The 13,551-nt window shown below is 45.6% G+C and overlaps 1 protein-coding gene across 3 annotated transcripts in view; it reads right to left on the reverse strand.

Moving 5' to 3' along the window:
* The window catches only part of copb2 (COPI coat complex subunit beta 2), a 36,188-nt gene extending 24,644 nt beyond the window's left edge, over nucleotides 1–11,544 (reverse strand). Inside the window, exons 1-7 of one of the 3 annotated variants that reach the window (XM_070883609.1) lie at nucleotides 11,437–11,544; nucleotides 8,653–8,790; nucleotides 7,691–7,777; nucleotides 6,372–6,498; nucleotides 5,995–6,143; nucleotides 5,587–5,733; nucleotides 4,909–5,008 (exon numbers count right to left, since the gene is read on the reverse strand). In XM_070883609.1, the coding sequence (XP_070739710.1) occupies nucleotides 4,909–5,008; nucleotides 5,587–5,733; nucleotides 5,995–6,143; nucleotides 6,372–6,498; nucleotides 7,691–7,777; nucleotides 8,653–8,790; nucleotides 11,437–11,439 (751 nt within the window). In that variant the 5' untranslated portion in view covers nucleotides 11,440–11,544. Of the gene's footprint in view, nucleotides 1–4,908; nucleotides 5,009–5,586; nucleotides 5,734–5,994; nucleotides 6,144–6,371; nucleotides 6,499–7,690; nucleotides 7,778–8,652; nucleotides 8,791–11,095; nucleotides 11,222–11,257; nucleotides 11,373–11,436 lie in introns of those variants that run through there. The other 2 variants (XM_070883610.1, XM_070883612.1) reach the window with 2 other exon arrangements.
* Nucleotides 11,545–13,551: the final 2,007 nt, after the last annotated feature.

Consider the following 13,551-nt stretch of genomic DNA (forward strand, 5'->3'; position numbering starts at 1 on the left):
TTGGATCTCAAACCAGTGTCCAAAGCTTAAACAAAAGGAGACTACAAAGGTATGAAGGCAGAGTTGGTTAAAGTGGACCGGGAAAATAGATTAAAATGTGAGACGGTTGATGAGCAATGGCGGACACTTAAGGAGATATTTCATAACTCTCAACAAAAATATATCACAATGAGAGGAAAGACTTTAAGAGAAGGGATAACATCTGTGGCTAACTAAGGAAATAAAGGATGGTATCAAATTGAAAACAATGGCATACAAAGTGGCCAAGATTAGTAGGAAGCCAGAGGATTGGGATGCTGTTAAAAACCAACAAAGAATGACTAAAAAAAATCATAATAAAGAGATGGAAGATAGATTATGAAAGTAAACTAGCAAGAAATATAAAAACAGATAGTAAGAGTTTCTACAGGTATATAAAAAGGAAGAGAGTGGCCAATGTAAATGTTGGTCCTTTAGAGGATGAGACTGGGGAATTAATAATGGGGAACGGGGAAATGGCAGAGACTTTGAACAAATATTTTGTATCGGACTTCACGGTAGAAGACACTCAAAACGTCCAAATAATAGATAATCAAGGGGCTATAGGGAAGGAGGAACTTAAAACAATCACCGTCACTAAAGTAGTAGTACTCGGTAAAATAATGGGACTAAAGATGGACAAGTCACCTGGACCTGATGGCTTGCATCCTAGGGTTTAAAAGAAGTGTCTGCAGAGATAATGGATGCATTGGTTGTAATCTACCAAAATTCCCTGGATTCTGGGGAGGTCCCAGCGGATTGGAAAACCGCAAATGTAACGCCTCTATTTAAAAAAAGGAGGCAGACAGAAAGCAGGAAACTATAGACCAGTTAGCCTAACATCTGTGGTTGGGATAATTTTGGAGTCCATTATTAAGGAAGAAGTAGAAGAACATGTAGGAAAGCATAATTCAGTCAAGCAGAATCAGCATGGTTTTATGAAAGGTAAATCATATTTGACAATTTTGCTGGAGTTCTTTGAGGATGTAACGAGCAGGGTGGATAAGGGGGAACCAGTGGATGTAGTGTATTTGGATTTCCAGAAGGCATTTAATAAGGTGCCACATAAAAGGTTACTACACAAGATAAAAGTTCACGGGGTTGGGGGTAATATATTAGCATGGATAGAGGATTGGCTAACTAACAGAAAACAGAGAGTCGGGATAAATGGGTCATTTTCCAGTTGGCAAACAGTAACTAGTGGGGTGCCGCAGGGATCGATACTGGGGCATCAACTATTTACAATCTATATTAATGATTTGGATGAAGGGACCGAGTGTAATGTAGCCAAGTTTTCTGATGATACAAAGAGAGATGGGAAAGGAAGTTGTGAGGAGGACACAACAAATCTGCAAAGGGATACAGACAGGCTAAGTGAGTGGGCAAAAGTTTAGCAGATGGAGTATAATGTGGGAAAGTGTGAGGTTATCCACCTTGGCAGAAAAAAAAATAAAAAAGCAAATGATTATTTAAATGGAGAAAAATTACAAAATGCTGCAGTTCAGAGGGACCTGGGGGTCTTTGTGCATGAAACACAAAAAGTTAGTATGCAGGAATGCAAATGGAAAAATGGAATGATGGCCTTTATTGCAAGGGGGATGGAGTATAAAAGCAGAGAAGTCCTGCTACAATTGTACAGAGTATTGGTAAGGCCACACCTAGAGTACTGCGTACAGTTTTAGTCTCCTTATTTAAGGAGGGATATACTTGCATTGGAGGCAGTTCAGAGAAGGTTCACTAGGTTGATTCCTGAGATAAAGGGGTTGACTTATGAAGAAAGGTTGAGCAGGTTGGGCATGTTCTCATTGGAGTTCAGAAGAATGAGAGGTGATCTTATTGAAACATAGAAAGATAATGAGGTGGCTCGACAAGGTGAAAGCAGAGAGGATGTTTCTACTCATGGGGGAATCTAGAACTAGGGGGCATAGTTTCAAAATAAGGGGTCTCCTATTTAAAACTAAGATGAGGAGGAATTTCTTCTTTCAGAGGGTTGTAAATCTCTGGAATTCTCTGCCCCAGAGAGCGGTGGAGGCTGGGTCATTGAATATATTTAAGGTGGAGATAGATTTTTGAGTGATAAGAGTAAAGCGTTATGGGGAGTGGGCAGGGAAGTGGAGCTGATCAGATCAGCCATGATCTTATTAAATGGCGGGGCAGGCTCAAGGGGCCAAATGGCCTACTCCTGCTCCTATTTCTTATGTTCTTATATGTGAAAATTTTAATTCTAAAAACATTACCAAGACCCTTACCTAATAAATCGCTGCAAAAAAAATTAACAACTCAAACTTACTTTTTTACGGGTTTTCTAACTTACTGCTGCTGGCAGGGCTACACTGACAGGTTTTACCTGTCGCTGTTCTGCGTGCGGCATACGAGTCTGGAAAGTGCCGAAACTCGCACAGTAACACAATCCGTGTCGTTACACGTCCGGCACAGCTCTCCTTGGCGGTCCGGCCCATCGCCTCCGCAAACAAGGAGCCGAGGATCTCGCCTGGGATTTGCGATTGGATTTTCGCCGCGAAACCCCGTCGCAAACCCCTCAAAAATCCAGCCCTTAGGATTTTACCTTTTAAATAAAAGTAACACCACAAAGAATCTCTGAACTTTGTGAAGATACAATCGAGTATCAGAACAATACTACAAAATTCTGATGCAATCTGCTTTACCTAGCAACCCAGTAGGAATATCTTTCCCTGCCCTTTATGTTTGTTTAAAAAAAAAACTCAGATTATTTGCCTCTCCAATGGAGCAAACAGCCGATATAATAAAATGTCAGTGGTTTTTGAGACATTGCATGGATCATCCGTAATCACTTGCATCAGTAATATGCCATTTTCCTTGAAACAGCTTCTTGGTTAATATTAATCTATTAACACAATGTGCTGTTTGCAGCAAGTTTATGGCTTCACTGAGCTACTAATAGACACCCTCTAAATCAATCAAAAATGCTCATGTTTTGATCAGAGTGCATAAAAAGCTATTCATTCTTAACATACTCATTTGGAATTTTCGATACTTATTTGAAATCTCTCTTCAACCTTATGCTTTAATAGACCGTGCTTCTCAAACCGGGGTGCACGGACCCCTGGGCGTCCCTATAGACTTTCCAGGGGGTCTGTGGCCTGTCCGCTCTCCAGCACCTTGCCCCGTATCGACCCGCACCGCCGGGGCCATGGTTTTCTTCAAGTTCCGTGACCAGCTAAGTCCCACGTTAGTGAGACTGGAAGAGGAGCCACGGCCGATGCTTGGACCTGCGAGCTGGGGCCAGGGGTCAGTGACTGGAGCCTGAGCTGAGCCAAACCGCTGAGAAAGTGAGGAGGGGGGGGGAGGAAACTGAATGGCCAGTGGGCTGGCTCTTCTCCTGACCCAACCTGGAATCAGTGTTCTCGAGTCACTGCAACCCAGGTTTCACAGGATCCCCCTGGGTTACTCGCACCATGCTGAGCCGCTTCCTCCTCCGACGGGCTTGTTTAACTTCAGGCTGATTTTATTCACTGAGGCCAGGCCACTGAGTTGTGATGGATCAGAGGGGATGGGGTGGTGTGCACGGGGTGTTCAACGTTCCCCTAAGCTGCGCGGGTGCACACAGACGCGCATTTATCGGGAGGTCCTGCGCAGCCACTCACTAGCGGTTCCGTGGTAAAAGATGCCATGCAGCAAATTTAAAGGGGCCCTGCACCAAAAATAAAAATGAGAGAACACATTGCTGGGGGTTCCATTAAATGGTTTGGCCGGGGAGGGGGGGCAAGGCACACATCAGGAGTTCCATTAATTGGTTAGGGGCGGGAGGAGCGTCTCTTTGATGGGTTATGGGTTTGGGTCTGTACTTTGATCCTTTCTCCTGAGCTGCAACAGGTGGTGCAGGAACTACGCTACACTAGGCATATCTGTTTATGCCCGGCTCCAGTGGCAGGTTTGTGAACAGGTTGTATGCCTGCCTTCTTAAATCAGGAATAGTGCTGGGACAAGAAGTAAACCTCTGTCGTGGTGGACGGTATGTCTTATCTAATATGTTGATGGTACCAAAAGTCAGCCTGAGTCGTGAAACTGTTCAGCAGTTTCAGTAATCTTAGAATCAGGTAATTTCAAACATGCTCCTCTTTATAAACCCCGACACTGATTCAGTACTTGCAAATTATTCTCAACAACTGGACCCGCCTCCTCACAGATGCCCACAGCTTTCACTCACTTTACGAACTCTCCCTGCGATCGAGCCGATTCCTCTCCCTGGTGCCGCGATCCTGTGCTATCCTCCCGACACGTGATCAGAGCGCCTTCAAACACGTGCCTGAACGTATTCGCATGAACACGTACACTTCCACAGTGCAGCGGTTACAGAACATGCCAGTGGGACGTATAGCGGCGAGTCATGCTTCCAGCAGCATCCCAGCACGTGCAAGGGTGCTTGTGCCCTCACTCACCCTGGCCAGCCTGCTGACGGCTTTAAAATATTGTCCAGCAGTGGCCAACAGTGACCATCTGGTGCTGCGGAGTACTCAGAATTGTTGAGAGAAGCAGGCACGCCCCATCTTACTGATATCTAAGTAAATACCTGTTTTCTTAAAAGCATTATTAAAACACTTTTTACATGCAGCACTTTCATATTTTATTATATAGTATTACAATTTAGATGCGGGGGGGGGGGGGGGAGGGCTGTGATTACTCATCAATTTGAAAAGGGATCCTTCAACCAAAAAAATATGGTTCACTAAGATGAAGAATTCAAATACCAGGGGATAAGACAACCAGAAGTCTCTCAACTACGATTAATTTATCCTATTAAAAAGTAATTGCTTGGATTTTTTTTTTTAAATAGTGGTGGAAAACTAAACAGGAACTTTTAATAGAGTTAGTATTAATTACAATTGTCAAAACATGTACAATACTCACCATCCTCTGATCCAGTGATGATAATTGGAAGTTCAGGATGGAAGCTGACACACGAGACATTCTGAGCATGGCCCTCCAGTGTCTGAACACAGGTCTTATTCTACAGACAACACAGCAATATTTCAGTTAAAATATACAATTCTTATTTACTATTGCAGGACTAAAAATTTGTATTCGTTCATTGGATCAGTGCATTTTTCAGTAGAGTAATCAATCCAAAGGGGAAGTAACCTACAGGGCTACGGACCAAGAGCTGGAAAGTGGAATTAGGCTGGATAGCTCTTTGTGGCCGGCGTGGTCACGATGGGCCGAAATGGCCTCCTTCCGTGCTGTAAATCTCTATGATTCTATGAATGCACACAGGAAAGGTGACCAGTTTTTTGCAAACACTGACAACAATTTTATACAAAGCATATTATTAGTTTCTCTTACGTTGGTGGAATACTGGTAGTTCTGTTGCAGGATCAGTGCTTTTGTCAGCTATTGGTCCAATTGACTAGAGGTTTTTTATATAATTGAATTATCACAGAAACAATTTATTTCTCAAATGTTTACATGACTTAGCAAAGTCAAACTGTAGAGTTAAATAAAATCCTGTGCTTTTCACAATTAAATAACCCTACATAATTGTTCAACCAGTATGAACAATAACTTACCAATCAAATTATTTCTATTTACCTGGTAGTCCCAGATTTTAACTAGGCGGTCATCAGCTCCAGAAATGAGATATGGTTTGTCACCACCACTGTAGTAGTCAATGCAGTTCACTCCTTTCTCATGGCCCTCCAAGGTGAAATTAGGCGAAGATGAGCCAAGCTGCCACACCTGGAAGAATAATATCAACCCACAATTTACTCACATTCAGATCTTTACAAAAAAGAATATACAGTAAAACCAAATGTACAACATATCACCACAGCAATGTTTGTCCCCATATTTTAGACTGAAGGGTAATTAAGTCAAATTGTTTTCAAGACTTTAAGCTTTATCCTCTTTTACCCTGAAAGATTTTAGCTACTTTATAAATGGCTTCTCTGCTCTTCCTTCCAAATGGTTTTGCACCACTCTTCACCCTTGCCCGCATACCTTAATGGTCCTATCCAAGGATGCACTTGCAAACTGGTTGTTATCCTTTGGGTTGATGACAATCTGCATCACATAATGGGTGTGCCCTTCAAAAACCTGGGTGCAGGTCCACTTTTTCTCCCAGTCCCACAGTTTGATAAGCATGTCATCTACCAAAGAAACAATTTACCACAGTCATTGAAACCATCTCATAAATCAACAAGATTCTATAACTACCGCAAGAGAAAATCTGCAGAAAAATTTCCACTCAGTGTTAAAATTAAAAGATGTTTGATCAGAAATCAAAACTTTATATATATTAAGTCTTCATGCACAGACTACGATATTTGGAAAGCGTGAAAAGTTATAGAAATAAGTCTGAAGTAATATACACTCACCACTGCTGGTCAAGATGTAAGACTGAGTTGGGTGAACAGCAATGCAACGGATATAATCTGAATGAGCTTCAAACATGTGAACTCGCTCCAGTGTGTTGTAATTGAAAACTCGGATTTGCATATCATCCTAAATTACAAAGAGAACAAATTATTTCAAGCAAATCCAAAAAGAGCCATTGGCTTCTTAAAACTAGGTTTTATTTTGTTCTTAGACATTTCAGCAAATGTAAAATATATGCAGAGACCCCAATGACTGATAAATTAAGCAGATTTACGAATTGCACTTGGCACTGACGTAACTCATTAAACAGACGACAGCAGGAGACGGAAGAGTCGATTTTTATCATCGCATGATTACTGAGATGATCTACAATATATTAAAATCTTGTCTTTGGTAGGAACTTCCTGTCCACAAAACTTAACTCCTGCTGTGACATTTTCCATTAATAATTTCTATGTCAACATTTACAATAGTTATCAATCACTGTAATTACATCCTGTAATTATATTTACCATCCCAATTCATAGCTTTAATGCACATGCAACCTTGATCAAGTCCATGACAGAACAAGGTCAAAAGACTGGTTCAGGTGATCTTATTCCTCCAGAATAATAACGATCGTCTTTTTAATGTCCATGTGAATAACATAACCTCGGTTCACTGGTTAACTCAATTGAAGGATGAAGTGTTGCTTTGCACAACATATTACTAAAGGTAATTAAAGGTATTACCAAAGTTTTAAGAGGTGAATCTACCCGCCTATGATTGCCTTCTTGAGATGGACAACCCTCTGAGTTTTCTAAGCAATTTTACACAAACAAACAAAAACAGATGATTGTTTGGCAAAGGTCTTTTTTTTTTAAATTCCCCTTCTCACCTGAAAGTTCTGACCTCCTTTCTGGTTCCAAAGTTGTCAGCAACCCTCTGGTACCTCAACCAAGTAACCATTCAAATGTGAATCCTGGGAATGAGCTTCAGCGTGCTATTCAATACAGATAGGCCATCACAGCTTAGAGTGGTGGTCTCTCCTTAATAGATGTTCAAACACATGCACTTTCAACTGGGATCACTGGATGGTGGTTGGGAGATATAACCACCCCTGTGTATCCCTTCTCTTGTCTGGGGATTGAGGGGCCAAATGAACTTCCCCCATCGCTACTTAGCTGAGATCCGTTAGCTCAATAGATACCTGGGATCGCTCCCACAACCTTCTGGTCTGTATGGCTCTGCATCACATCCAGCTGCATATTTAGCGACTAAGCCAGCAAGAGAACTCTACATCTTTGGATTCATAAAATTCACAACCAAAGATACTTACTGCTCCTGTAATGACCCAGTTCTTTCGGGCCACAAACTTGGAAGCTCTCACAGGCAGATCGCACACCTCAAATGTCTTCACTAGAGTCTAGAAGAGTACACAAACAGTACAAAAATGTAAATGTTACCTATTTATTCAAAATCCACTTTTACGACTAACTGTGATAATTCATTCACTTTAATACCCTACATACATGCTCAATTGCTTACACTATACAAAGCCTGTACAATACTGAGAGAAATGAGAGTGCACACGAGAGGAACCAAATAAGTGGATCCCATATGATGGAACTATTTTCATTGAATATTCAAGTTATAAACTTGTTTTTGACTTTATTATATGATGGATGTCAGGGCTGGGGGATGAATATTTTGCCCATATTTTGTGTCCAGTGACATCAGGCATTCCCAGGGCAGGAATTGCATATATGAATTGTTACATAGACGTCACTTAACACAAACTCAAAACAGCACTTGCTACAGTACGACCGAGATATTGCTAACTATTGTCTCTCTGAGTAACAATGTCAATTTTGAGCTTTATTCTGAGCAGTTTTGAGATTCTGGTTCCTGTCCAGCAGGAACTGATTGAATCTGTCTAAACTTTCACTTGAGGGGAATATTTTCATTGTGTGCTGACTTGAATTGTAGAAGTGGAATCTATTTCACTGCACCAACATAATTTTACATCAAAATACAGCACAATATGCAGTTATAGGTGTTGATTATTATTCAGGGCAATTATATACAAGAAAGTAATTTACTTATGATTGTATGCAAGACAATTTTTACTTCTGATGTATTTGATCACAACAGACAGAAACAGATAATATGGCAAAATAATTTTAGGAGAGAATCCCAGTGAACAGAGCCGTAATGACTGAAATACTATAAATGTTATTAAACACTATTTAACAATTATAATAGCCACCAGAAATGGAAGAGGGCAAGAAACATCCGTACTTGGGATTCATGGTTCCACACGCAGACGCTGCCATTGTAAAGACTGGCCAACATCCATGGCTCAGTTGGGTGCAAGTCCACACTTTTTACTCGGTCAGACCGAGCGGTCAGCTTCCGCTTGATGTCTAGTCTCAAAGGCTAGAAAACAAAAGTTAAAACAGCATTAATATTATGCCAAAGAACACACACTTAAATACCGGGACATTTCTTGAAAGAAAATACACAAAGGGTATAAATGCATCGAGCAGAAGCGCAATTGAATAGAAAATCAGGTGAAGTGCAAAAAAAAAACTGCCGAATCGCGACTGCCCGTTTTGCACTGCCAGCTAAATCAAATTTACACCCAAATGTTTCATATTCATCACAATTTTAACACTTCTTACTTTGTGGAGGAAAGATTTTTATGCCTTAACTGTAATGTTAAAGGTGCAGCATCACCTTTTTTTAATAAAAGTTTTTCCCAAAAAGCCAATTTGGAGGTAAAAATATTCCCTCTAATTGAATTAATTCATGAACACTAAAGTCTACTGCACTTGTTTTAACAACTGTGTGTTATCTTCCCGAGCATGACTGAACTCAGTCTCCAGTCTTACAGCAGCTCTGGTACTTTTACACGATACGAGTGCAACGGATGGAGCATAAACAAATCCAGCAGCCTTATACCACCAGCATCACAGTGCTATGAAAACATGAATCTTTGATTCTGTCACCGGGTTCTAAGTCTAGCCTCTGTGATGCTCCATAAAGGAAGATTGAATAAGATTAACCACATTGAGATGTTCTCAGATCATGAAATGTACTACAAGTTGTACAACTAGGATTGTATCTCCTGGAATTTAGAAGTTTAAGGGGAGATTTGAGAAAAGTTGTCAAGATATTAAGGGGAACAGATAGGATAGATAGAGAGAAACTATTTCCGCTGGTTGGGGAGTCTAGGACTAGGGGGCGTAGTTTAAAAATTAGAGCTAGACCTTTCAGGAGCACTTCTGCACACAAAGGGTGATAGAAGTTTGGAACTCTCTTCTGCAAACTGTAGTCGATGCTAGGGGTCAATTGTTAATTTTAGATCGAAGATTGATAGATTTTTGTTAACCAAAGGTATTAAGGGATATGGACCAATGGTAGTTATATGGATTTAGGTCACAGATAAGTCATGATCTGACTGAATGGTGGAACAGGCTCGAGGGGTTGAATGGCCTCCTCCTGCTCCTATGAAACCAATGATGAGCATCAAATCTCAGGCCGCCCAGTCTTTCAGATTTGTTTAGCTGTGAGGAAAGATTGGATAGGTTGGGGGTGTTTTCTTTGGAACAGAGGAGGCTGAGGGGAGACCTTATTGAGGTATATAAAATTGAGGGGCCTGGATAGAGTGGATAGGAAGGACCTATTTCCCTTAGCAGAGGGGTCAATAACCAGGGGGCACAGATTTAAAGTAATTGGTAGGAGGTTTAGAGGAGATTTAAGGAGAACAAATTTCAGCCAGACTGTGGTTGGGGTCTGGAACTCACTGCCTGAAAGGGTGGTAGAGGCAGAAACCCTCATCACATTTAAAAAGTACTAGGATGTGCACTTGAAGTGCCATAACCTACAGGGCTACGGACCAACAGCTGGAAAGTGGGATTAGGCTGGATAGCTCTTTGTCGGCCGGCACAGACACGATGGGCCAAAATGGCCTCCTTCTGTGCTGCAAATTTGTGTGATTCTGTGAAGTATATAAATAGAAAATGTTCTTTTTCTTTCTACAGAATTGTGGTAAGAGTGTTATCGGATATGTTCAGAATGTTTGATCAGCCTGAAGCTGGACATCACAACAGCCACCAACGTTAATTATCAAGGTTCATACATGAACATCCACAGCCACTGACCTGGCAGGGTCACATCTTCATGAAGCAGCACGCCAGACTGGTCAAATGGCAATAGCAGAATTCATCATTTACTTTACACAGAAGTATTGCATCTAGTGCACATTCATTCCAGATATGCACTCCAGACATTACACTTAATAAAATGAAAAATGATCTTAAAATACATGATCACTTCACATTGACTTCTTCTGTCCTGGAGCTGGAAACTTACAGGCAGTTACAAATACCTTGATTGTCTGTTTAGAAGTGACAGAGAAAGTAGCTTTAACAGGGGCCTTAAGGAGACATGTAAACAACACTGTCAAGCTCCAGACCTCTATAGCAGCTGGCAAATCTACAGAAGACCCTCTAATACAAAATAAGAGAAATGAAGCCCCAAATCTCAGGGTTAATTTAGTCTTCAGCATCATCTGTGTGAGACATGATACCTGAACCCTTCGATGAGATTTCAACGCAGGAATTTATTCCCATGTCGCCATGGACTCTATGGTTAGATGTGCAAGGGATTGAAATGTCTCATAGGACCCAAACAGGGCTGTTGCATCTAAAGTAAAGCAGACATTACATAAAAATCTCACCGAAAACACTGCTCCCTGCTTAAACCACAGACCTGAAAAGGTCCACAACCAGAGGCCCCGACAACCAGACAGGCGGGCTGTGGTTGTTATAAACCCTTCAGTGAGCCTCCCGCCGGCCCACCTGCCTCGGGCAAAGCTCGGGCCCCGTCGGCCTTCACATACCGGGGAGGCTTCTGCAGCCGCAGAGCCCTTTGTCCCGGACACTACATGGGCCCCAAGACCGGGCCTCCCGGCCCCAGAGGCCCGGCCCGCACAGCTGGGCTCCGGCTCCGGCTCCGGCTCCCGCACCCGCCCGGCCCTGCGCACTCCCGGTACTGTCGATGCCGCAGCTCTTCACCCACCATCTCGGCACCACAACCGCTTCCTCCCCAGGCCGGGCGGCAACGCTAACTACCCTGACGTGGAGCTTCCTTCTCGGCCACGACACACGGGACTTGGGCAAGCTCGCGAGATCGCCCCACAGCGCCCCCTCCCGGCTCACACAGCGCCCCCGCCCTCCACACACAGCGCCCCCTCCCGGCTCACACAGTGCCCATCCCCCCCCCACCCCAACACAGCGCCCCCTCCCGGCACACACAGCGCCCCCTCCCGGCTCACACAGTGCCCATCCCCCCCCCAACACAGCGCCCCCGCCCTCCACACACAGCGCCCCCTCCCGGCACACACAGCGCCCCCTCCCGGCTCACACAGTGCCCACCCCCCACCAACACAGCGCCCCCGCCCTCCACACACAGCACACCCCCACCCCGCTCTCCACACACAGCGCCCCCTCCCGGCTCACACAGCACACCCCCACCCCGCTCTCCACACACAGCGCCCCCTCCCGGCTCACACAGCACACCCCCACCCCGCTCTCCACACACAGCGCCCCCTCCCGGCTCACACAGCGCCCCCGCCCTCCACACACAGCACACCCCCACCCCGCTCTCCACACACAGCGCCCCCTCCCGGCTCACACAGCAGAGCGGGCACTGTGCTGGGAGTGGTGGGGCTGTGTGTGGAGGGAGCGCTGTGGTCCGGGAGGTGGCAATGTTTGGAAGGTGCACTGGGCCTGGAGGAGGGCGCTGTGAGGGAGGGAACGGACAGGGAAAGCAGAGGAAAGAGAGTTGGTGCAGGGAAAAACACAGCGCCCCATCCACACACAGCACCCCCTCCCAGCACAGCATTCCATCCACACACTGCGCCCGCTCCAGACACAGCGCCCCCTCCTGGCACAGCACACGCTCCACACACAGCACCCTCCCCCAACACAATGTTCCCTCCACACAAAGCGCCTCCTCCTGGCCCTGTGACCCCTCCCCCCCATACCTCACACATTGTCCCCTCCTGACACAGCTCCCCCTCCCCGCGCCCCTGGAACAGCGCCCGCTCCACGCAGCAGAGGGGACACTGTGGTCTGGGAGGGGGGTGCGCTGTGTCAGGATGGGCCGCTGTTTGGGAAGGGGGCGCTATGAGTGGAGGTTGCGGATGGGGAATGCAGAGGAAAAAGAGTAGGTGCAGGGAGAAACACAGCACCCACTCCTGACACAGTGCCCCCTTCTGGCACAGCGCCCACTCCCAGCACAGCATCCCATCCACACACAGCGCCCCCCTCCCGGCTGAGCGGTTCCTCCCGGTACAGCGCTCCCTCCACACACAGCGTCCCCTCCTGGCACAGCGCCCCTTACTACACAGCACCCACTCCCCACGCTGTGCCACCTCCACACACAGCGTCTCCTGCTGGCACAGCGCCCCCTCACCACACAGTGCCCCCTCCTGGCACAGCTCCCTCTCCCCACACAGCACCCCCTCCTGGAACAGTGCCCCTCCCCACACAGCGTCCATTCCCCACACAGCATCCCTCCACACACAGCGCCCCCTCCTGGCACAGCGCCTCTCCCTACACAGCACCTCTTACCCCCTTCACACAGCTCCCCCTCCCCACACAGCGCCCCCTCACTGCACAGTGCCCCTCCCCACACAGCAACCCCTCCCTCTTCCACACACAGCGCCCCCTCCTGGCACAGCGCCTCTTCCTACACAGGACCCCTTACCCCCTTCACACAGCTCCCCCTCCCCAACCATCGCCCCCTCACTACATAGTGCCCCTCCCTACACAGCACCCCCTCCCCCCTCCACACACAGCGCCCCCTCCTGGCACAGCGCCTCCCCCTACACAGCAACCCTCCACACAGCAGTCCGTCATCACACAGCGTCCCCTCCCAGCACAGTGCTCCTCCTCCCAACCAGAGAAATCAACAAGAAAATAAAACCAAATGCTGTGAGAAAAGGGGATGGAGTGCCAGAGGAGAGAGTAGAAGAGAAGTCACAGGAGGAAGTGCGAGGAACAGGGAGAAGAGGGCAGCATATAGAGGATGTGCAACAGAGGAAGAGCTGAAAAACATAGAGAGCAACAGACAAAAGAAGAGATAAAACTGGAAGAGCCACAGATTAGATGAGGTAGAGGACAGGGAAAG

Source organism: Pristiophorus japonicus, chromosome 6 (genome assembly GCF_044704955.1).
Source record: "Pristiophorus japonicus isolate sPriJap1 chromosome 6, sPriJap1.hap1, whole genome shotgun sequence".
NCBI classification, from domain to species: Eukaryota; Metazoa; Chordata; class Chondrichthyes; family Pristiophoridae; genus Pristiophorus; species Pristiophorus japonicus.